The sequence below is a fragment of the Oncorhynchus masou genome, chromosome 23 (genome assembly GCF_036934945.1).
Source record: "Oncorhynchus masou masou isolate Uvic2021 chromosome 23, UVic_Omas_1.1, whole genome shotgun sequence".
In the NCBI taxonomy this organism is placed as follows: Eukaryota; Metazoa; Chordata; class Actinopteri; order Salmoniformes; family Salmonidae; genus Oncorhynchus; species Oncorhynchus masou.
Window position 1 is genome coordinate 54,178,880 of NC_088234.1, and position 22,816 is coordinate 54,201,695.

A 22,816-nucleotide genomic window follows, 5' to 3' on the forward strand; every position below is an offset into this window, starting at 1 on the left:
GGAGAAGGTGGAAAGCTTCAAGTTCCTTGGCATACACATCACTGACAAACTGAAATGGACCACCCACACAGACAGTGTGGGGAAGAAGGCGCAACAGAGTCTCTTCAACCTCAGGAGGCTAAAGAAATGTGGCTTGTCACCTAAAACCCTCACAAACTTTTTTACAGATGCACAATTGAAAGAATCCTGTCAGGCTGTATCACCGCCTGATACGGCAACTACACCCTCCGCAACCGCAAGGCTCTCCAGAGGGTGGTGCAATCTGCCCAGCGCCTTACCGGGGGAAAACTACCTGCCCTCCAGGACTCCTACAGCACCCGATGTCACAGGAAGGACAAAAGGATCATCAAGGACATCAACCACCTGAGCCACTGCCTGTTCACCCCGCTATCATCCAGAAGGCGAGGCCAGTACAGGTGCATTAAAGCTGGGACCGAGAGACTGAAAAACAGATTCTATCTCAAGGTAATCAGACTGTTAAACAGCCATCACTAGCACATTAGAGGCTGCTGCCTATAGGCATAGACTAGAAATCACTGGCCACTTTAAGGAATTGTACACTAGTCCCTTTAATAATGTTTACATATCTGGCATTAGTAATCTCATATGTATATACTGTATTCTATACTATTCTACGGTATCTTAGCCACTTAATAATGTTTACATATCTTGCATTACTCATATCATATGTACACTACCGTTCAAAAGTTTGGGGTCACTTAGAATTTTCCTTGTTTCGAGGCCTTAGTACTTGTCTCTTCGCTGCAACTCCACAATGGTCTCGAGAGAGGTTGAGTCATGTGTCCTCCGAAACATGACCTGCCGAAATGCACTCCTTAACACCAGCCCGCTTAACCCAAAAGCCAGCCGCACCAATGTGTTGGAGGAAACACTGTACAACTGATAACAGGAGTCAGCATCTGGCCCGCCACAAGATTAAAATGTGTTCAGTCAAAGGGGACCAAATTAGTATTTAGTAATTTAGCAAAGAATGGTGCATTCGACCTGGATGGACATAATTTCCTTCATTTGCAGACACTTGAGCTATGGAGATTCATTAGAACTGACACTTCCTACTAAGAGACATCTGTCCGTTTGGCCTGCAGCATACCGTAGACAGAGCAGGTTGGCATTTATTGAGATGACTCATGTACTGGAGGCAGCACTGCAGAGTGGTCACTAGCTGGCACAGCCACTAAGTCATAAAATATTATTTTAAACCTAGCCTTAACGCTAACCACGCTCCTAACCTTAAATTAAGACAAAAAGCTAATTTTTACATTAATTTTTACAACATAGACAATTTGGACTTTTCAGCTGGTCTATTTAGCGGAAATTGCTCCATTCTGCCTCCTGGGCAAGACTTATGACAATAAACGTCAACCTGCTACTGTCACAGACCAGATGAACATGTGCAGGAGCAGGTAGCATGTCAAATGCAATGAGGAAATTAGATGTTGTCCACTGTCTTAATGTGACAGGAAATCTCTTGTGGTATAATCTCTCATCGACAGCCAACTGACCAAATTACGCAATATTTAGTTCTGGGTTCACCGAGATTACAAGGCATATTGTATTGCTGTAAATGTAATATTACACCATATATGTACAGCTTAATATTACCTCAATGTTGAAATAGGCCTACAGTAAATGTTTACACATATCCAAGTTACATTTTATATGTGGTAGAAGAGTATACCTTAAACATATCAAGTGACCTTGATATGGCAGTAGATGCCCATTGGATGTAGTGTGGTTAACACCTAAATCTCAAAGTTCTGCTGACTAGTGAACAAACGGGTATTTTTGAATGGCTCTTTTTTGTGAGCGTCAGGAACTGAATCGCATCTGTGAAAGAGTCATTCATTTAACAAGCGATTTAATTTAGTCAGGTAAAATTGTAATTTTCACAATCTGACAATGGTAGGCAACTGTTCAGGCTTTACATTATAAATGTTGTATTTTTCATGATTTTTCTGAGCGAAGAGACGTTTTGGAGCAAATTAGGTGAACAGAGCCGAACGATCCGGCTCACCGAAAAACCACGGATTGCCCATCACTACTCCTGACTTCCGTCTGGAATGGATCTTTGATATTGTCGACCCAACGCGTCGATAACGAAGGGGGCTGTGCTCACTCAAACCATCGACACGCACAGCCACATATAACCCCGAGCGTTGCCCTCTTTCATTACAACAGTTAGATTTTACAATCCTAACAATGAGGCCTCAACCCCCGAGGAAAAAAAAACAACATTTGATAGAACCAATCAAACCATCACACAATTTCTGAGATAATATTGCATTAAGAAACAGCCTTCTTTCCAGACCCGTGTGGTCACAGCTCTCCCTGCGCTGTGAGTTGTCAGGGTACATTGGATCAAAGACAGTACAGTAGGAAGACAGGCAGAAACTGCTTCTCCAATAGAATTCCCCAATCACACTTGTAGGCGATGTCATGGCAACATTAGGTAGCTAAGTTCATGTGCATAAACACGTTATCTAACTGTCGTTTCAGTCCAAACTGTGCACGTGAAGGCCATCAAATCAAAGACACTCCTGTTTGTTTTTGATGAAAATGAAAATGTGTCAGTTTGTCAGTTTGTCTTTCACCAGGTTGGAGTCATAACTTCTTCAGCTACTTAAGACAGTCAGCTAATTAAGACAACCGGCTACTTAAGACAACCAGCTACTTAAGACAGCCAACTACTTAAGACATTGGTTTGAATCTAGGTTGTGCCTTTAGATTTCGAAAAATTAACAACTAAATATATATATATATATATATATATATATATATATATATATATATATATTCAATTCAAAGGGCTTTATTGGCATGGGAAACATGTGTTAACATTGCCAAAGCAAGTGAGGTAGATAATATACAAAAGTGAAATAAACAATAAAAATGAACAGTCAACATTTGTTTGTTCTTCACTGGTTGCCCTTTTCTTGTGGCAACAGGTCACAAATCTTGCTGCTGTGATGGCACACTGAAATTTCACCCAGTAGATATGGGAGTTTATCAAAATTGGGTTTGTTTTCAAATTCTTTGTGGATCTGTGAAATCTGAGGGAAATATGTGTCTCTAATATGGTCATACATTGGGCAGGAGGTTAGGAAGTGCAGCTCAGTTTCCACTTAATTCTGTGGGCAGTGTGCACATAGCCTGTCTTCTCTTGAGAGCCATGTCTGCCTACGGTGGCCTTTCTCAATAGCAAGGCTATGCTCACTGTACATAGTCAAAGCTTTCCTTAAGTTTGGGTCAGTCCTGGTGGTCAGGTATTCTGCCACTGTGTACTCTCTGTTTAGGGCCAAATAGCATTCTAGTTCGCTCTGTTTTTTTGTTAATTCTTTCCATTGTGTCAAGTAATAATCTTTTTATTTTCTCATGATTTGCTTGGGTCTAATTGTGCTGCTGTCCTGGGGCTCTCTGGGGTGTGTTTGTGTTTGTGAACAGAGCCCCAGGACCAGCTTGCTTAGGGCACTCTTCTCCAGGTTCATCTCTCTGTAGGTGATAACTTTGTTATGGAAGGTTTGGGAATCGCTTCCTTTCAGGTGGTTGTAGAATTTAGCTGCTCTTCTGGATTTGGATAATTTGTGGGTATCGGCCTAATTCTGCTCTGTATGCATTATTTGGTGTTCTACGTTGTACACTGGGGATGTTTTTGCAGAATTCTGCATGCAGAGTCTCAATTTGGTGTTTATCCCATTTTTTTAATCTTGGTTGGTGAGCAGACCTCAGACCTCACAACCATAAAGGGCAATGGGTTCTATGACTGAATCAAGTATTTTTAGCCAGATCCTAATTGGTATGTTGAATTTTATGTTCCTTCTGATGGCATAGAAGGCCCTTCTTGCCTTGTCTCTCAGATCGTTCACAGCTTTGTGGAAGTTACCTTTGGCACTGATGTTTAGGCCAAGGTATGAATAGTTTTTTGTGTGCTCTAGGGCAATGGCGTCTAGATGGAATTTGTATTTGTGGTCCTGGTGACTGGACCTTTTTTGGAACACCATTATTTTGGTCTCACTGACTTCTCAAAGACAAAACCCTGGACTGCTGGGTCTGTTTGCAAGCGTTCCCGGAAGTCTCGCGATGTTGCGCCTCAGGGTTTAGAAACTCTATGATTGGATGCTCTTTTTTTTACAAAGGTGCATTTTACCTTCGCGGCGCTAGGACCCTCGCGGCGCTAGGACCCAACGGATCTAGTCCTTACAAGCGCACATGGACATTGTAGAGTGTAGCGGCTCTGATGTTAAAGAGTACGCTGGTCTCTGAATCAGATTTTTTATGTAGGCTATCTCTCTCTCTGTTTTCTGTCGCACCCGCTTACTTCTAATTTTTCAAACTCAGTTGTCAGTGTCTTGGTGACATTACTGCCAAGTCCTTGAGTGCGACACGCAGGGATTTCAGCATGCTTGGATGAAAAGTTTTTGACAGCTCCTCTTTCGTGGTCCCGCTATAAGAAGTCAATACTTGTTCTTCCTCTGTTTCGGAGCTGATCCCACTCTACTGCTTGCATCCCGTATCTGTCAATCAGTCGTGGACAGCATATTATGGTCGTGTCGGTGCAATAATTCACCCTGAACGCATTTCTTTCCCAAATCGGGCAAAATGACTAACTGGCGTTGGACGAACTTTGCATTTCTAATGGTTTTTCATGTCTTGTCCATGTCAACAGCAACGGGCAATACAGACAACACACTTCTGAATTTACATGATGGTAAGTCTCTATTTGAATTTGCCATCAGCCATTCTGACAGTTTTATTTTGCAGTAGTTTACATTGGAAGTGTAGATACATGGGCTACTGTATCACATTTATGTCAATTAAAATGTAAAAGTCTAAGTATGTAAAGTTAAACGGTATCAAGCTTAATTCAGCTTTTATATCCAAGTTACCCATTAATGCAGAAATCCCAAGGCTACAAAAACATTTTTTCTGCATCTGGGTTTGGTCAAATCTAAAACAATTTTAAGTGTGTGTGTGTGTGTGTGTGTGTGTGTGTGTGTGTGTGTGTGTGTGTGTTAGAGGAAGAGAGAGAGGTTTGTTACTGAGGTGTATCCTGGGGCTATTGATTCCTGCAAAGTGAGATGAGACAATAGCAGGAAAGTGACAGCAGTGCTGGGTGGATGAGTTTAGCTCACCAAACATTGCCTGCTTATGTTCAAATCAATGTGTGTCTGACAGAGACATAACGAGAGAGAGAGAGACAGAAATACAGAATGAGACAGATACAGATACAGAGAGCGAGAGGAGAGCGAGAGAGACAGACAAACAGAAAGAGACTGACATACAGAGAGCAAGATGAGTGAGTGAGTGAGTGAGATACTACTAAGGAGATTAGAGCTGTGCTGGATGAGGTGACCAAACCACCTCTGGAGTGTGAGAGTGTATGTGAGATGCATCCTTTGATAAGAGAGAGGATCTAGTGAGAGCCTCAGCCTGTCAGCTGGACTAAGACACCGGGACTGGCCTCAGAACAGCTCGTATCCTCCTTCTCCAATCCACCTGAGTAGAGCCTTTCTGTCTCAGAGTCAGTGGTAGAGAGAGAGTGAGAAGTTAAGAAACAGTCCGGATAAAAAAATAGTTTTGTAGTGGGTATTTGGTAACCTGGATAAACCTGTGTTTGAGCAACTTCTATGGTCCCTCCATGAACTATAACATTAGTGAGTGTATCTATTAGATGGGTTAAGTTAGGCCTATATCTAATAACCCCACATATACCCTAGTTTATTCATTCTCCATCATCTCAACATTACAGCAGAGACAAATGGCAATGACAGTGTTATCGCTCCATCTGCTACGCTCTGAGAGGCCACTAAAACAGAATATATTTTAGAAACACACAAACATTACACTCTGGGACCTGCTTGGCTCTGAACAGGGTGTACAAAATAGTTTGAGAATAGTGTGTATTGAAATGGGGCAAAACCATGCCTTGATGTCTGCAGGATATCTCCTGAGCTCCTCCACGTAATGGGGCAAAACCATGCCTTGATGTCTGCAGGATATCTCCTGAGCTCCTCCACGTAATGGGGCAAAACCATGCCTTGATGTCTGCAGGATATCTCCTGAGCTCCTCCACGTAATGGGGCAAAACCATGCCTTGATGTCTGCAGGATATCTCCTGAGCTCCTCCACGTAATGGGGCAAAACCATGCCTTGATGTCTGCAGGATATCTCCTGAGCTCGTCCACGTAGTGGTAGTTGGCATGTCATCATCATCAACGGACGTGAAATATTGGATGTACTCTACTCTTATAATAAGATATCGATGTCTTATTTTCAATGGGGCGGCAAGGTAGCCTAGTGGTTAGAGTGGTGGGCTAGCAACCGAGAGGTTGCAAGTTCAAATCCCTGAGCTGACAAGGTACAAATCTGTCGTTCTGTCCTGAACAGGCAGTTAACCCACTGTTCCTAGGCCGTCATTGAAAATGAAATTTGTTCTTAACTGACTGGCCTAGTTAAATAGAGGTTTTTAAAAAATGTCTAGGCTACATCATACAGTCAAGTTCTCATAGAACTTTCTCAATAGTGATAGTTTGCCAATGTTCACCTTCTCACCTGCAATTTAGAGATAACTGAAAGGATATCTTTCAGACTCAATGCCATTGTGGCTTCATGTCACAATGAATATCATTCTTTCCCATAGAGGCTGTAGGATCCTACTGTGTTCAGTGGTGATTGTCAAATGAGGGGGAGTCTCCAAGACCTCCCAGAAAAGCTGGACTGTCATCCCAGAGAAAATATAAATTGAGTTGCTTAACCATAATCATAGCTAGAGGAGCGATATTATCCTAATTACTGTGTTACTACAGGGTTGTCAAACAACGTGAAGATGAGTGGGAGGTCGGTCTGCTTTGATAAGAGCCTCTTAGTGAATGGCTGTTTCATTTCAGACCGATAAACTCTTAATCTTGTTTATTCCAATTAGCCTACATAGATTTAAACACGGTTGTGTACTTTTAGGTTTGTGATTTATCCAGAGTTCAATAAACAATTAGAAGGAGCCAAATTACCATGATTAGATTTGAGGATATTATCTATTCAGTCAGACTTTGGTTGCGTCCAAAAATAGTGGAGGAGGGGCCGGGAAATTGAAGATTTTACTCTGACCGTACAAGAAAGGACACACAGAAGCACAGTCTGAGACACACAGACTTTCCTTGAGGAGTGTAGCGCTGGATGTAACTCATGTCACCCCTCAGAATGCTCTGGAATGCTGATGTATGGCTGACGGCTGCCACCGTTGCCACTCCTCCCTCTGGAAAACCCATTGAGGGAATAGTCTTCCTGGTTTCAGGCCCCAGCTCATTGGCGGTCTTTGACATTATGGGGACATGTTGGCATTAGTTGTGGCCGTCTTGGGACTGTGAGACATAGTTATCAGTGTCTCTCTCTGTTAGCCGTCATTGGCCATTAAAGTTGTCTTTGTGATTTAGCTACCTGCTGCTTGGCAAACGTTGCTGCTGCACCACCCTGAGAACAAACAGACAAACACACGACCTGACATGGATCCCAACACACAGATGCATGCACACATGAGTGCACAAGTGAGTGCAGAAAATACACTCACAAATATGACCCACCGCCTGGATTCGGTACTATGTAGCAACATTTGAAATTATTTTTTATTTTTTACATTGGATAAAAGTAGAGACTCAGCTTGAAAATAGTATATCATAGAGAAACAATGGGGGAAAAAATCTGCTTTGAAAGTTGATAAACTTGTAACGCCGTGAATGTTTTGGTACACCTACTGGAGAGCTCTTCTTTGCCTACACCCATTCAGCATCATTCACACCCTCTTAAGTCTTAGCCCCACCCATCTCTTTAATGATTCACATGTGAAGCCATCTCTCTCATCGTCAGCCATCACTAGCACATCAGAGGCGGGTGCCTATAGACATAGATTAGGAATCACTGGCCACTTTTAGAAAAGGATCACTAGGCATTTTAATAATGTTTCCGGATCTAGCATTACTCATTTCATATGTATAAACTTCACACCACACTATTCTACGGTATCTTAGTCACTTTTAAATTGTGTTTACATATTGCATTACCCATTTCATATGTATTTACTGCATTGTATTCTATACTACACCACTGACTGTTAAACAGCCATCTCCAGCACATCAGAGGCTGCTGCCTATAGACATAGATTAGGAATCTCTGGCCACTTTAAGGAAATTAAACACTAGCCACCTTAATAATCTCATCTCATATGTATAAACTGTACTCTATACTATACTACAGTACCTTAGTCACTTTAATTGTTTTTAAATATTGCATCACCCATCTCATATGTATATACTGTATTCTATACTATTCCACTGCATCTTAGTCCAATGCTGCTCTGACATATATGTAAATATATTCTTAATTCATTCCTACTTAGATTTACGTGTATTTTTGGAATATGTTGTGAAACTGTTAGCTATTACACGTTAGATATTACTGCACTGTCGGAGCTAGAAGCACAAGCATTTCGCTACACCTTCAATGACATCTGTTAAACACGTACGTGTATGTGACCAATATATTTGATTTGATGTGCTTAATAGAATGAGTAAGGTAGTGAAGTAAACAACCAAAGATTTCAAGACTGAAAGTGGTGAAAGTAGGAGAAAAAAACTGTAGAAGTAAAAATACACTTCATCTAGTCCTTGGCCTATATCCTAATCTGACTTTGGTGCAGGTCATGTTGTTCTTCACAATACCGTCTCTGGTAAACTCACACTATATCAAATCAAATGAAAGTGCATATATATTTGTCACGTGCACAGGATACAGAAGGTTTAAATGTGAAATGGTTACTTGCATTGTTTAGACATGTAGCTAGCTAGCTAAACAATGAACCCTAATCCCAACTCATACTATCATGCACCATGCAACTAAAGCTAACTTCAATGTTAGCTAGCTATCTAACATTAGGCTATAACTAGCAATTCAAATGGATTTCTGAGATACGGATAATATTACTACACAGATCATACACGTAACATTAGGTAGCGAGCCAGCCGGCTAACGTTAGCTAGCTAGCTAACAGTATGTTTTAACTTGCAATGAAAATGACTTTCTGGCAAAATTAGAAACATATAATATCTGAAAATGTAGCTAGACTCTTATGTATACATGGATGAACTCTTCTCCCTCTCTGTCATGGATGCCATAGTTGCCCTTAGTTGGAAGATGTAATCCGGAGACAGGCGTTTTATACAATAGCCTTCTGTGTTCTCTTTTCGGCTCTCCGCATTTGGCAATCACCTCTCTGCTTCCACTGGGCATTCCAATGATTTCAAAACTCAGTCTCCTTCTTCCGTGACATCAACACTTGATTGCTGTTTCTTCCCCATCACTTTTATCAGAAGACTCTACAATGTCTGGTTCAATAAAAATGTTTTTACCTAAATCAGGAATTTCCTCATCGTCTGATTCGTTTTCAGAGTCAGAGAGAGTCAGCATGGCACAATCGTCCTCCAGAAAGTAGTCCATCACAACTTTTTCCCACTGATCTTTGTCGATAGTGCTATTAACTTCAGGGCAGCAATGTTGAGAGCAGAAGCAACACCTTTTCAGTTATTCATGATATCTTTAAAAAGAGCAGTGGTAGAAAAGATTATCCACACATACTGAGCAGCTCATGTTATACTGTAGACAGAAGCATGGTACATGGCAGACCAATCCGTACTCATCTCTTGACATGTCCAGCCCATCTATTATCTCAGACAATTATGGCTAGCGGGAAGGTTCCTGTATTTGTCCGTGGCTAAACCAAATAGGCTTGTGATTTAACCATTTTATTAGTATTTACGAGTTTGTTATTAAGTCACATGGTAGTTGACATGTTCCAGAAGAAATTTCTGGCAAAAAAAAAATGGATTAAGAAACAACAACTTTCAAATGCCTCTCCTGTGAAGTAGTGACGTGGACATAGGCCTAGCTTCTTGAAACGGGTCAAAAATGTCAATCCACTTTGACACACATACTTGTTATGAGTCACCATATAATCTGTAAATACACAAATGTCATTGCAGGCCAAAAAAGAAGAAAGGCGGACACATGATTTATCATCAATGTTTCAGTTGGAGGAAAAAAAGACTACATAAATGTCACTCAGCAAACAGTTCCTCTAAACCTAATTCACTATAATTATATAATGAACAAAATTATAAACACAACATGTACTGTAAAATGTTAGTCCCATATTTCAGGAGCTGAATTAAAAGATTCCAGAAATTTTACATATGCACAAAAAGCTTATTTCTCTACAATTTTGTGCACACATTTGTTTATATCCCTGTTAGTGTGCATTTCTCCTTTGCCAAGATTATCTATCCACCTGACAGGTGTGGCATATCAAGAAGCTGATTAAACAGCATGATCATTACACAGATGCACCTTGTGCTGGGGACAATAAAAGGCCACTCGAAAATGTGCAGTTTTGTCACAACACAATGACACAGATGTCTCAAGTTTTGAGGGTGCATGCAATTGGAATGCCTACTGCAGGAATGTCCATCAGAGCTGTTGCCAGATAATTCAATGCTAATTTTTCTACCGTAAGCCGCATCCAACGTTTTAGGGAATTTGGCAGTACTTCCAACCGGCCTCCCAACAGCAGACCATGTGTAACCAAAGGACCTCCACATCTGGTATCTTCACCTGCGGGATTGTCTGAGACCAGCCACCGGGACAGCTGATGAAACGGAGTAGTATTTCTGTCTGTACTAAAGCCCTTTTGTGGGGAAAAACTCATTCTGATTGGCTGGGCCTGGCTCCCCAGTGGGTGGGCCTATGCCCTCCCAGGCCCACCCATGGCTGCGCCTTTGCCAAGTCATGTGAATTCCGTTGATTAGGGCCTAATGAATTAATTTCAATTTACATATTTTCTCATATGAACTGTAACCCATTAAAATCATTGACATTTTTCTTCAGTATAAAAAACGTACTTAGACAAAGTGACAAAACCCCTAGTTGCCATAGTTCTGCAGTACATTGCTAACATACAGAGAGAGGAAAGCTTCGTATTAGCCAGTTATTCCCAAACCTGAGTTTTTTTGTAGTGGACACGACACAGCAGCAGAACAGATCACCACACCGGAAGCAGTGTGAGAACCCCATGGGCACACTCACAGAGAACGGTGCCATGCTAGATGCCAGGCTTCTCAATTGGATGCCATTATTAGGGCTGGATGAAAAGAGGTCCATGCTAGGGGGCTCCAATATTGGGGCAATGCTAGGTGAGCCTAAATGCCACCTGAGAGGTAAAGAAAGGAATGATGGAGAGGGTAGAGGACTTCATTGTGCAGAGTGAATCTGACAGACACATGTGGTCTGTGTGTGGGTGTGGGTGTGTGTGTGATCATTGGGACAGTTGCAGCTTTGAGGACTTTTTTAGCACCAGCGTTCTTCATGCCACTATTGGAGTGGTCACCATCACTCACTTAAAGGAAAGTTGTATCATTTTTCTGCGTCTCTGAGCGATGTTCTATCGGTCCCCAGGGTCATTTTAAGTGTTCATGTGTATCTGAGCTATTCGCCGTTCAAGCAGGCATAAATACAGCCAGTATGACACGTTTTCCCCTGGTCAGTTTTATGGATTGACCTTTAGAATGCTTTTGATGGTGAGCAGAGCTTGTTCTGAGGTACTGAGAGAATATTATAATAATTTAAATACTTATTGAAAGGTGAGTGCTGAGAAGTAGTGCTACTCTGAAATGTGCTTTGCCTTAAACCTGTTGATGTGTTTGTGTGTGTGAGCATACTGCACACATGCCTGCAAAAATGTAGAGTTTGAGGGCCCTTTGAGGTGATCTGAACATCCATGTGTGTTTTCAGATGGATCAAATGTCTTCACTAAAACCCCTGTGCTGGGTTTACTAAGGTGAACATGCTTCTCCGCAGCTGCCTGTTCAGTGTTCCTGCATGTGTGATCAGTTACTGAAAGCCAGAATCGCCAGGTCCCCATTCTGGGATCCCCAGAGCTCGGAGCCAGAATCCAAGGTGAAAAGTGGCTCCTAAGCCGATGCTTCCTCTGCAGCTCCTGAAGGATGGGAGGGCATGGATCCCCCCTGAACTCACACATACCACTCCCTCCAGGATTCTGCGATCGCAGTGTTTTTTAGCAAAAACAACAATTCCCTGCATATTACGTGAGGGCTTCCACTTTTTCCCCGTAAAACTGTCCAGCAAATTTTCTTGAATTGCAGCAGCAAAATCAAACATTTCTGTCTGCAAATATCACAAAACATTGACATACTGTACACACACACATGCACACACACGCAGGCACACACACGCAGACACACACACACCTCAGGGCCCTCCCTTAACAGAACATGCTTAAGTGGTGAGCATTGGGGGTTTCAAATTACCATTATTTCACCATGATCCACCATCCCAATGTTTACCCAATCTTCCACTTAATCGGCTTGGCTGTTTGAAATGGGGGTGTGGGGCCCAACAGTCATGATTAACATCCCCTTTTCCAGTTAGCCCCAGCTTCATTACTGCATGCCTGTAGAGTGTTATCACTTGGCAAGGTAAGGAGGGAGGGAGCTGGCGATGGAAGGAGGAATCGGGGATAATAATTTCAATGGCCTCCAGACACACACACACACACACCTACAGTGAGGTCCCTACAGAAAGATGACTTCACCAGGGGCCTTGGACGGCATGACGAGCACTTCTAGAGAGGACAACTGGTCCCACTTAGCACAGCAAAACAGTCCTCCCATTACATACAGTTCAAGGAGGGCCAGAGAGGGACTGGGTGGGGGACTGGTGGTGAGGGGATGTTTGTATAAATTATTCCCCATCTAACCTCCATACCACCCCGCAGATAAGAAGGATCTCTACTGATGCTTGTAGTTTTTCTCCTCTGGCATGATTCTAACGCCAGGCTGTTTCAGCTTTGTTTGGTGTCCTGTTGATGTCATAGCAACACATAAATACTCCATATTGTGATTGGCTTTAAGGGCATACGTGAAGCAGCACTGGATCATGTATGAGGACAATTCACTATTTTGGTTTTGGCAACTAGCTACATTGATGTTCCACAGGGCAGTATGTAAGCCATAAAGAAAGGCTTACTGGGTTGTGCTATGTAAGAGGTTTCTTTTCAGGTTGCCTTTAGCATCCAATATCATGCTATGCCACATTCATCATAAATATCACAGAGAGGAGAGAGTTAGCACTAGCTATAGGTTTTATTAGTGTGAGAACATGGCTTCTAATAGGAATTGTTTCAACGACTTGGTCTTTTATTGTGTGCATAGGGATACGGGTACAGTTTTAATAAGGGGAAGTGGAAAGCATTTTCTTTGATGTTGTAGCGTTAGCCCTAAAACCATAACTGGCTCAAAAGAGGCTTGTGTCTTATGAATGGGGCCTTCCTTTGTACTGGAGTACTGTACTTTCAGAGTGATGAGATGGCATTAAAGCAAGTCTATGCTGCTAGAAGTTCAGGTAGTTAAACGATGCATGCTACAGAATCGATTTGATTGGGTTTTGTTAGTGTTAACAGAATGGGTCCAGCACTATTGACTTCAATGGATGGTTCCTCATTCAAAGACTCATTGATGTTACAGAGATATGCACATGACAGGCAATCCCTTGCATTGCCAATTAGATTTGTAAAACAATATAATGTTCCCAGGAAGGTACACTGTTGGTTTATATACTACCAACAGTGAGCTCCAAAAGTATTGAGACAGTTACATTTGTTTGTTGTTTTACCTCTGTACTCCAGCACTTTGAATTTGAATTGACTATGAGGTTAAAGGTGCAGACTGTCAGCTTTAATTTGAGTGTATTTCCGTCCATATCTGGTGAACCGTTTAGAAATTACAGCACTTTTTGTACATAGTTCCCCAATTTTAGGGGACCAAATGTATTGGGATTTAAATGTGTATTAAAGTAGTGAAAAGTTAAGTATTTGGTCCGGTATTTAAAGCAAACAATGAAAACATCAAGATTGTGACTCTACAAACTTGTTGGATGCATTTGCTGTTTGATTTGGTTGTGTTTCAGATTAATTTTGTGCCTAATAGAAATGAATGGTAAATAATGTATTGTGCCATTTTAGAGTCACTTTTATTGTAAATACGAATAGAATGTTTCTAAACACTTCTACATTAATGTGGATACTACCATGATTCCAGATAGTCCTGAATGAATCGTGAATAATGATGAGTGAAAAATATCATGCATACCGCCAAGACATGCTAACTTCTACCATCACAGTAACAGGGAACGTAAAGCCTTTTTGGAGGGGATATTTATGTCTCACTCATCATTATTACTCTCTCAGCTCTCTTCTCTGTCTCTCTTTCTCTGTCTCTCTTTCTCTGTCTCTCTTTCTGTCTCTCTTTCTCTGTCTCTCTTTCTGTCTCTCTTTCTCTGTCTCTCTTTCTCTGTCTCTCTTTCTCTGTCTCTCTTTCTCTGTCTCTCTTTCTCTGTCTCTCTTCTGTCTCTCTTCTCTGTCTCTCTTTCTCTGTCTCTCTTTCTCTGTCTCTCTTTCTCTGTCTCTCTTTCTCTGTCTCTCTTTCTCTGTCTCTTCTCTTTCTCTGTCTCTCTGTCTCTCTTTCTCTGTCTCTCTTCTGTCTCTCTTCTCTGTCTCTCTTCTCTGTCTCTCTTTCTCTGTCTCTCTTTCTCTGTCTCTCTTCTCTGTCTCTCTTCTCTCTCTCTTCTCTGTCTCTCTTTCTCTGTCTATCTCCCTCCTCTCTCTCTCTCCTCTCTCTCTCTCTCTCTCTCTCTCTCTCTCTCTCTCTCTCTCTCTCTCTCTCTCTCTCTCTCTCTTTAAAAAGCATGGGAAACACATGTTTACATTGCCAAAGCAAGTGAAATAGATAATAAACAAAGGTGAAATAAACCAATAAAAAATGTACAGTAAACATTACACTCCCAAAAGTTCCAAAATAATAAAGACATTACAAATGTCCTATTATGTCTATATACAGTGTTGTAATGATGTGCAAATAGTTAAAGTACAAAAGGCAAAATAAATGTAGTTTGTATCTACAATGGTGTTTGTTCTTCAATGGTTGACCTTTTCTTGTGAGAACAGGTCACACATCTTGCTGCTATGATTGCACACTGGTATTTCACCCAAAAGATATGGGGGTTTATCAAAATTGGATTTGTTTTCAAATTCTTTGTGGGGAGGCAGGTAGCCTAGTGGTTAGAGCGTTGGACCAGTAACTGAAAGGTTGCTGGATTGAATCCCCGAGCTAACAAGTAATATGTCATTCTACCCCTGAGCAAGGCAGTTAACCCACTGTTCCCCAGGCGCCAAAGACGAAGATGTCGATTAAGGCAGCTCACTGCACACATTTCAGTTGAAGGCATTCCGTTGTACAACTGACTAAGTATCCCTCTTTCTGTGTAGTCTGAGGGAAATATGTGTCTCTAATATGGTCATACATTTTGCAGGAGGTTAAGAATTGCAGCTCAGTTTCCACCTAGTTTTGTGGGCAGTGTGCACATAGCCTGTCTTCTCTTGAAAGCCAAGTCTGCTTATGGCAGCCTTTCTCAAAAGCAAGGCTATTCTGTACATAGTCAAAGAGTATGTACATAGTCAAAGATTTGCTTAATTTTGGGTCAGTCACGGTGGTCAGGAATTCTGTATTCTGTCACTGTGTTTAGGGCCAAATAGCATTCTAGTTTACTCTGTTTTTTTTGTGAAATCTTTCCAATGTGTCAAGTAATTATCTTTTTCTTTGCTCATGATTTGGTTGGGTCTAATTGTGCTGCTGTCCTGGGGCTCTGTGGGGTCTGTTTGTGTTTGTGAACAGAGCCCCAAGACCAGCTTGCTTGGAGGGCTCTTCTCCAGGTTAATTTCTCTGTATGTGATGGTTTGGGAATCAGCCTATTTCTGCTCTGCATGCATTATTTGGCGTTTTACGGTGTACACAGAGGATATTTTTGCAGAATTCTGCATGCGGAGTCTCATTTTGATTTTTGTCCAATTATGTGAATTATTGGTTGGTGAGCAGACCCCAGACCTCAAACATAAAGGGCAATGGGTTCTATAACTGATTCAAGTATTTTTAGCCAGATCCTAATTGGTATGTTGAATTTTATGTTCCTTTTGATGGCATAGAAGGCCCTTCTTGCCTTGTCTCTCAAGTTGTTCACAGCTTTGTGAAATTTACCTGTGGCGCTGATGTTTAGGCCGAGGTATGTATCATTTTTTGTGTGCTCTAGGTTATCGGTGTCTAGATGGAATTTGTATTCGTGGTCCTGGCAATTGGACCTTTTTGGAACATCATCAATTTTGTCTTACTGAGATTTACTGTCAGGGCCCAGGTCTGACAGGAGTTCGAGGTGCTGCTCTAGGCCCTCCTTGGTTGGGGACAGAAGCACCAGATCATCAGCAAGCAGGAGACATTTGACTTCAGATTATAGTAGGGTGAGGCCGGGTGCTACAAACTGTTATATTGCCCTCGCCAATTCGTTGATATATATGTTGAAGACGGTGGGTCTTAAGTTGCATCCCTGTCTCACCCCCCAGCCCTGTGGAAAAAAATGGGTTTTTTGCCAATTTTAACCGCACACTTGTTGTTTGCGTACATAACTTTTATAATGTCGTATGTTTTTCCACGAACACCACTTTCCATTGTTTTGTATAGCAAGCCAAATTGAGTCGAAAGCTTTTTGGATATCAACAAAGCATGAGAAGACCTTGCCTTTGTTTTGGTTTGTTTGTTTGTCAATTAGAGTGTGCAGGGTGAATACGTGGTCTGTCATACAGTAATTTGGTAAAAAGGCAATTTGACATTTGCTCAGTACATTGTTTTCACTGAAGAAATGCATGAGTCTGCTGTTAATGATCTCTCTCTCTCTCTCTCTCTCTCTCTCTCTCTCTCTGTTTCTGTCTGTCTTTCTCTCTCGCTCTCTTTCAAATTCAAATTCAAACTGCTTTATTGGCATGAAAAACATTGTGTCAATATTGCCAAAGCAACAATGTATACAATATACATTGTAACAAAATTCTAAATGATAGCAAATATAAAATATAAAAGTGTAGTAAATAATAATACAAAATTAAATACAAAAATAATAATAATTACAGTAATAACAATAATAGCAATAACAATTAAGTTACTGCTTACTATGCAGATGTTATTATTCAGTGTCCCTCAGGCTATGGCAGGAAAATACATATTTGGCTGCAAGAGGAGCCATTGCTCCTTCGCCCATGAGGATTCTTAGTTTTTCCTCTGGGTTCAATTTGTAAAAATTTGGAATATGTTTAGTAATTTCTGTGAATAATGAATCTCTTTGTGAGGAATATTTATCACAGTAAAGGAGAAAGTGCATCTCTGTCTCTACCTCCCCTGTTATGCAGTGACCACATACACGCTCCTCTTTGGGTAGCCATGTCTTTTTATGTCTGCCGGTTTCTATTGCCAATCGGTGGTCACTCAGCCTGTACTTGGTAAGGATCTGTCTCTGCTTCGTATCTCTGACAGAGTAGAGATAATCAGCCAATTCATATTCTCTGTTTAGGGTCAGATAGCAATTTAGTCAGCTTTGGGATTTTGTTTCATTTTTCCAATGTTGTAAATATGATTCCTTTGATTGGTTCATGATTTTGCTTATTGGAATTCTTTCTTTTGAAGCAGTGCTGGTGTCAGCTTGGTTGGTGAGGTCCAACACCAGCTGACTGAGAGGGCTCGTTTCTGGGCTCAGCTCTTGGGTTTGAAGTGATTTAAATTGCAGACTTGAATTTGGACTTGAATTCAGATGTAGCCAAAATTTTAATGATCTTTTCTGTATTTTCATTATTACTGGAAAACGGCCCAATTCTGCCCTACATGCATTAGTTGGTGTATTTCTCTGAACTTGTAGGATTTTCCGACAGAATTCTGCATGTAGGGCTTCAATTGGATGTTTGTCCCACATTTTAAAGTCCAGTTTATTGAGTGGCCCCCAAACCTCACTTCCATAAAGAGCTATTGGTAGGATTACACTGTCAAATATTTTAGTCCAAATTCTAATTGGGATGTTGATTTTGAATAATTTCATTTTTATTGCATACATTGCTCTGCGGGCTTTTTCTTTGAGTGCATTCACTGCCATATTAAAGTTTCCCGATGCAGATATGGTCAGACCAAGATAGGTGTAATTTTTTGTGTGTTCAATTAAGGTGTTGTTCAGGGTGAATTTATATTTGTGTTTCTGACATCTTTTTTTTGGAAAATCATGATTTTAGTTTTTGGGAAATTTACTGCCAGGGCCCAATTATGGCAATATTGCTCCAGAATATTAATTTTCTGTTGAAGACCTTCTTTGGTTGGTGATAGAAGTACCACGTCATCAGCATATAGCAGGTATTTCACCTCTGTGTCAAATAGTGTGAGTCCTGGGGCTGGAGATTGGTCCAACATGTCTGCTAATTCATTGATATAAATGTTGAAAAGATTTGGACTCAAACTGCAGCCTTGTCTCACACCTCGACATTGTGAAAAAAAATTCTGTTCTTTGGTTTTTGATTTTTATTGCACACTTGTTTTCTGTGTACATACATTTTATTAAGTCATATACCTTACCACCAAGTCCACTTTGTAGAATTTTGTAGAATAGCCCTTCGTGCCAAATCGAATCAAATGCTTTTTTAAAGTCAATAAAGCAAGCAAAGATTTTGCCCTCTTTTTTTTGGTGGACGTGTTTATTAATTAGTGTGTGTAAGGTGTATATATGGTCAGTAGTGCGATGGTTAGGGAGAAAGCCAATTTGACATTTACTTATAAAAAATTTTTCTTGAAGAAAGGTTTGAATTCTTGAATTCAAAATGCTACAGAAAATCTTTCCCAAGTTACTGTTTACGCAAATTCCCCTGTAATTATTAGGGTCTGATTTGTCTCCACTTTTGTGGATAGGGGAGATGAGCCCCTGGTTCCAGACATCAGGGAAGCAGCCAGAAGTTAAAACCATGTTGAACAATTTAAGCACAGCATTTTGCAACTCAGGTGTGCTGTTTTTCAGCATTTCATTTCTGATGTTGTCTAGACCACAAGCCTTCTTTGATTTAATAGATTTTAGCTTTTCATTTAGTTCTTGTTGGGTTATTGGGTAATCTAATGGATTTTGGTTGTTTTTAATGACTGATTCAAGGATGTTCAATTTTTCTTTAATTTCTAATTGGTTCTGTTGCAAGTCTTTTTGTGGGATGTTTTTGTATAGATTATCAAAATAAGTTTTCCAAATTCCTACATCTTGTATTGCTAATTCTTGTGGCTTTGTTGTGCTTAAATTGTTCCACATGTCCCAGAACTGATTTTGGTCAATTGCGTTTTCAATTTCATCAAGTGTCCTGTTGGTATAATTAAATTTCTTGCGTTTCAGTGTTTGTTTATACTGTTTCAGAGTTTCAAAGTATTCATATCGTAGCTCTGGGTTGTTTTGCTGCTTATGTTTTTTGTTTGACATTTGTCTCAAGTGTTTTCTAATTGTTTCACATTCATTATCAAACCATTTGTCAGAAACATTTTGATTTTTGCTTCTGATGTTGCATTTCTTTGGTTTTCTCAAATTTGCTTTCGATGCTGCTTTTTGGAATATGCAGTTGATGTTTTGAGTAGCTGAATTGACACCATCTTTATTGTTTTGGTACCGTGAGTTATTGAAAAACTGTATAGAGTTCATTATTTCATTTGAGTTCAATGTTTCAGTGAATCTCTCTGCACTGTTTGGAGCCCATCTGTATGATTGGTTTATGTTGTAGAGTTTATTGGGCTGTTTTTTTGAATGAATATTGCCGGTTAATTTCTTCAGAAACACGTTGATCTGACTGTGATCTGACAAGGGTGTCTGTGGTCTGACAGTGAATGCACTAATGGAAGAGGGGTCAATGTCAGTGATGGCATAATCGACTACACTTGTCCCAAGAGCTGAGCAGTAAGTAAACTGACCTAAAGAGTCCCCTTTGATTCTACCATTAAGCATGTACAGGCCTAAGGCTCGACAGAGATGTACTAACTCCTTTCCATTTTTGTTCAGTATTTGGTCAGGACTGTTTCTATTATTTATAATAGGGCTACTGTATAAGGAGGGGTGTCCAAATATGTGGTGGTTACCTCCCGCATCAGTGTAGTCAGGCTCAGAACCTGTTCTTGCATTGAAATCTCCACAAAGAAGCACTTTACCCTGTGCCTGAAATGTAATGATTTCTGTCTGGAGATTGTCAAAAAACTGATCATCATAATATGATGAATCTGAAGGAGGAGCATAAGCTGCACATATGTATACATCGTTGTCACAATAGATTGTACCTTTGTTAAGTTTTAGCCAAATGTGAGAGGTACCTTTTTTCATTTCATCTAGCGCTAAGTCCCGCTTATGCCAAATGATGATTCCACCTGAGTCTCGGCCCCGTTTAACATGTTTATGTTTGATTGACGGTAGTAAACGTTCTCTATAGCCTGAGGGACACTGAGTATCTATGTCTCCACGACACCATGTTTCCAGTAGGATTATGATGTCCTGTCCCTTGATGTTTTTAAGCAATTCTGGATTTGTTGTTTTATAACCAAAATGTGAAGAGTATAGGCCCTGGATATTCCAAGAGCTGATAGTTAATGATCTCATTTATAATAAGTGATATTCACTGGTTTGAGTAAAGTACATCGAAAAAAAAACAAATAAAAATAATACTCATATATATATATATATATACATACACATACATACATATACATACATACACACACACACACGCAGACACACACATATATACACACACACACACCATCACACAGAATTATTATTATAATACCGGTGTCAATAAAATTAAGAATAGTTGTAAACAAATTAATAAGAATGGAATAAGATTGCACATAAAATAAGTACAATGCAATCTGCAACCCTGTGTGTGTGTGTGTGTGTGTGTGTGTGTGTGTGTGCGTGTGTGTGTGCGTGCCTGTGTGTGAATTAAAGGGACTGTCTAGCTCAGTAGTCTGCATATTAGTTGCAGTAGTTGGCGCACCTCTCCTATCTCTGATTGTTCTAGGGGTCTTCTGCCAGAGGTTACCTCAGCATATGTAGGCTGATGATCTGACTGATACAAGGTGTGGACTGCGTCATGTGGTCTACTTCCCTGAAGGGCAGTGTTCTGTCCGACCCTGGAGTAGTGGTCAGAGCTGTGTTGTGATGGGCTGGGTCTAGTAGAGCTGTGTTGTGATGACCTGGGTCTAGTAGAGCTGTGTTGTGATGGGCTGGGTCTAGTAGAGCTGTGTTGTGATGGGCTGGGTCTAGTAGAGCTCTGTTGTGATCTTTCTCTCTCTCTCTCAGTATCTTTCTCTCTCTCTCTCAGTATCTCTCTCTTTCTTTCTCTCTCTCTCTCAGTATCTTTCTCTCTCTCTCTCAGTATCTCTCTCTTTCTTTCTCTCTCTCTCTCAGTATCTCTGTTTCTCTCTCAGTATCTCTCTCTCTGTTTCTCCCTCACTCTCTCTCTCAGTATCTCTCTATTTCAATATATATCTCTCTCAGCATCTCTCTCTCAGTATCTCTCTCTGTCTCTCTGTCTCTCTCTCTCTCTGTCTCTCAGTATCTCTCTCTCTGTCTCTCTCTCTCTCTCTCTCTCTCTCTCTCTCTCTCTCTCTCTCTCTCTCTCTCTCAGTATCTCTCTCTCAGTATCTCTCAGTATCTCTCTCACAGTATCTCTCTCTCTCTGTTGTACTCTCTCTCTCAGTATCTCTCTCTCTCCGTTGTACTCTCTCTCTCAGTATCTCTCGCTCTCCCAGTATCTCTCTCTCTGTTGTACTCTCTGTTTCTCGCTGTGTCTGTCTGTCTCTCTCTGTCTCTCTGTCTGTCTGTCTCTGTCTGTCTGTCTCACTCTCTCACTCTCAGTATCTCTCTCTCTCAGTATCTTTCTCTGTGTGTCTCTCTCTCTTGTCTTTCTCTCTGTTTCTCTCTTGCAATCTCTCATTCTCTCTCTCAGTATCTATCTCTCTCTCTGTTGTACTCTCTCTCTGTTTCTCTCTGTCTGTTTCTCGCTCTCTCTCTCAATTCAATTCAATTAAATTCAAGGGGTTTTATTGGCATGGGAAACATGTGTTAACATTGCCAAAGCTCTCTCTCAGGATCTCTCTCTCTCTCTCTAATTAGTGTGTGTAAGATGTATATATGGTCAGTGGTGCGATGGTAGGGAAGAAAGCCAATTTGACATTTAATTTTTGAATTCTTGAATTCAAAATGCTACAGAAAACCTTTCCCGAGCTGCTGTTTATGCAAATTCCCCTATAATTATTGGGGTCTGATTTGTCTCCACTTTTGTGGATAGGGGAGATGAGCCCCTGGTTCAAGACATCAGGGAAGCAGTCAGAAGTTAAAACCATGTTGAACAATTTAAGCACAGCATTTTGCAACTCAGGTGTGCTGTTTTTCAGCATTTCATTTCTGATGTTATCTAGACCACAAAGCCTTTGATTTTATAGATTTGAGCTTTTCATTTAGTTCTTGTTGGGTTATTGGGTAATCTAATGGATTTTGTTTGTTTTTAATGATTGATTCAAGGTTGTTAAATTTTTCTTGAATTTCTAATTGGTTCTGCTGTAATTCTTTTTGTGGGATGTTAGATTATCAAAATACGTTTTCCAAATTACTTCATTTTGTATGGCTAATTCTTTTGGCTTTGTCATGCTTAAGTTGTTCCGCGTTTTTAATTTCATCAAGTGTCTTGTTGGTATAATTCAATATCTTGCATTGTTCAGTGTATGTTTATACTGTTTCAGAGTTTCAAAGAATTCGTAGCATCGCTCTGGGTTGTTTTGACCCCACCTGTACGGTTGGTTTATGTTGT

The 22,816-nt window shown here is 40.7% G+C and overlaps 1 protein-coding gene across 2 annotated transcripts in view; it reads left to right on the forward strand.

The window, feature by feature from the left end:
- Positions 1-4,206: 4,206 nt before the first annotated feature.
- LOC135511054 (disintegrin and metalloproteinase domain-containing protein 12-like) overlaps positions 4,207-22,816 on the forward strand; it is a 155,140-nt gene continuing 136,530 nt past the window's right edge. For both annotated transcript variants that reach the window (XM_064932538.1, XM_064932539.1), the window contains exon 1: positions 4,207-4,726. In XM_064932538.1, coding sequence (XP_064788610.1) covers positions 4,618-4,726 — 109 coding nt within the window. In that variant the 5' untranslated portion in view covers positions 4,207-4,617. The remainder of the gene's footprint in view (positions 4,727-22,816) is intronic.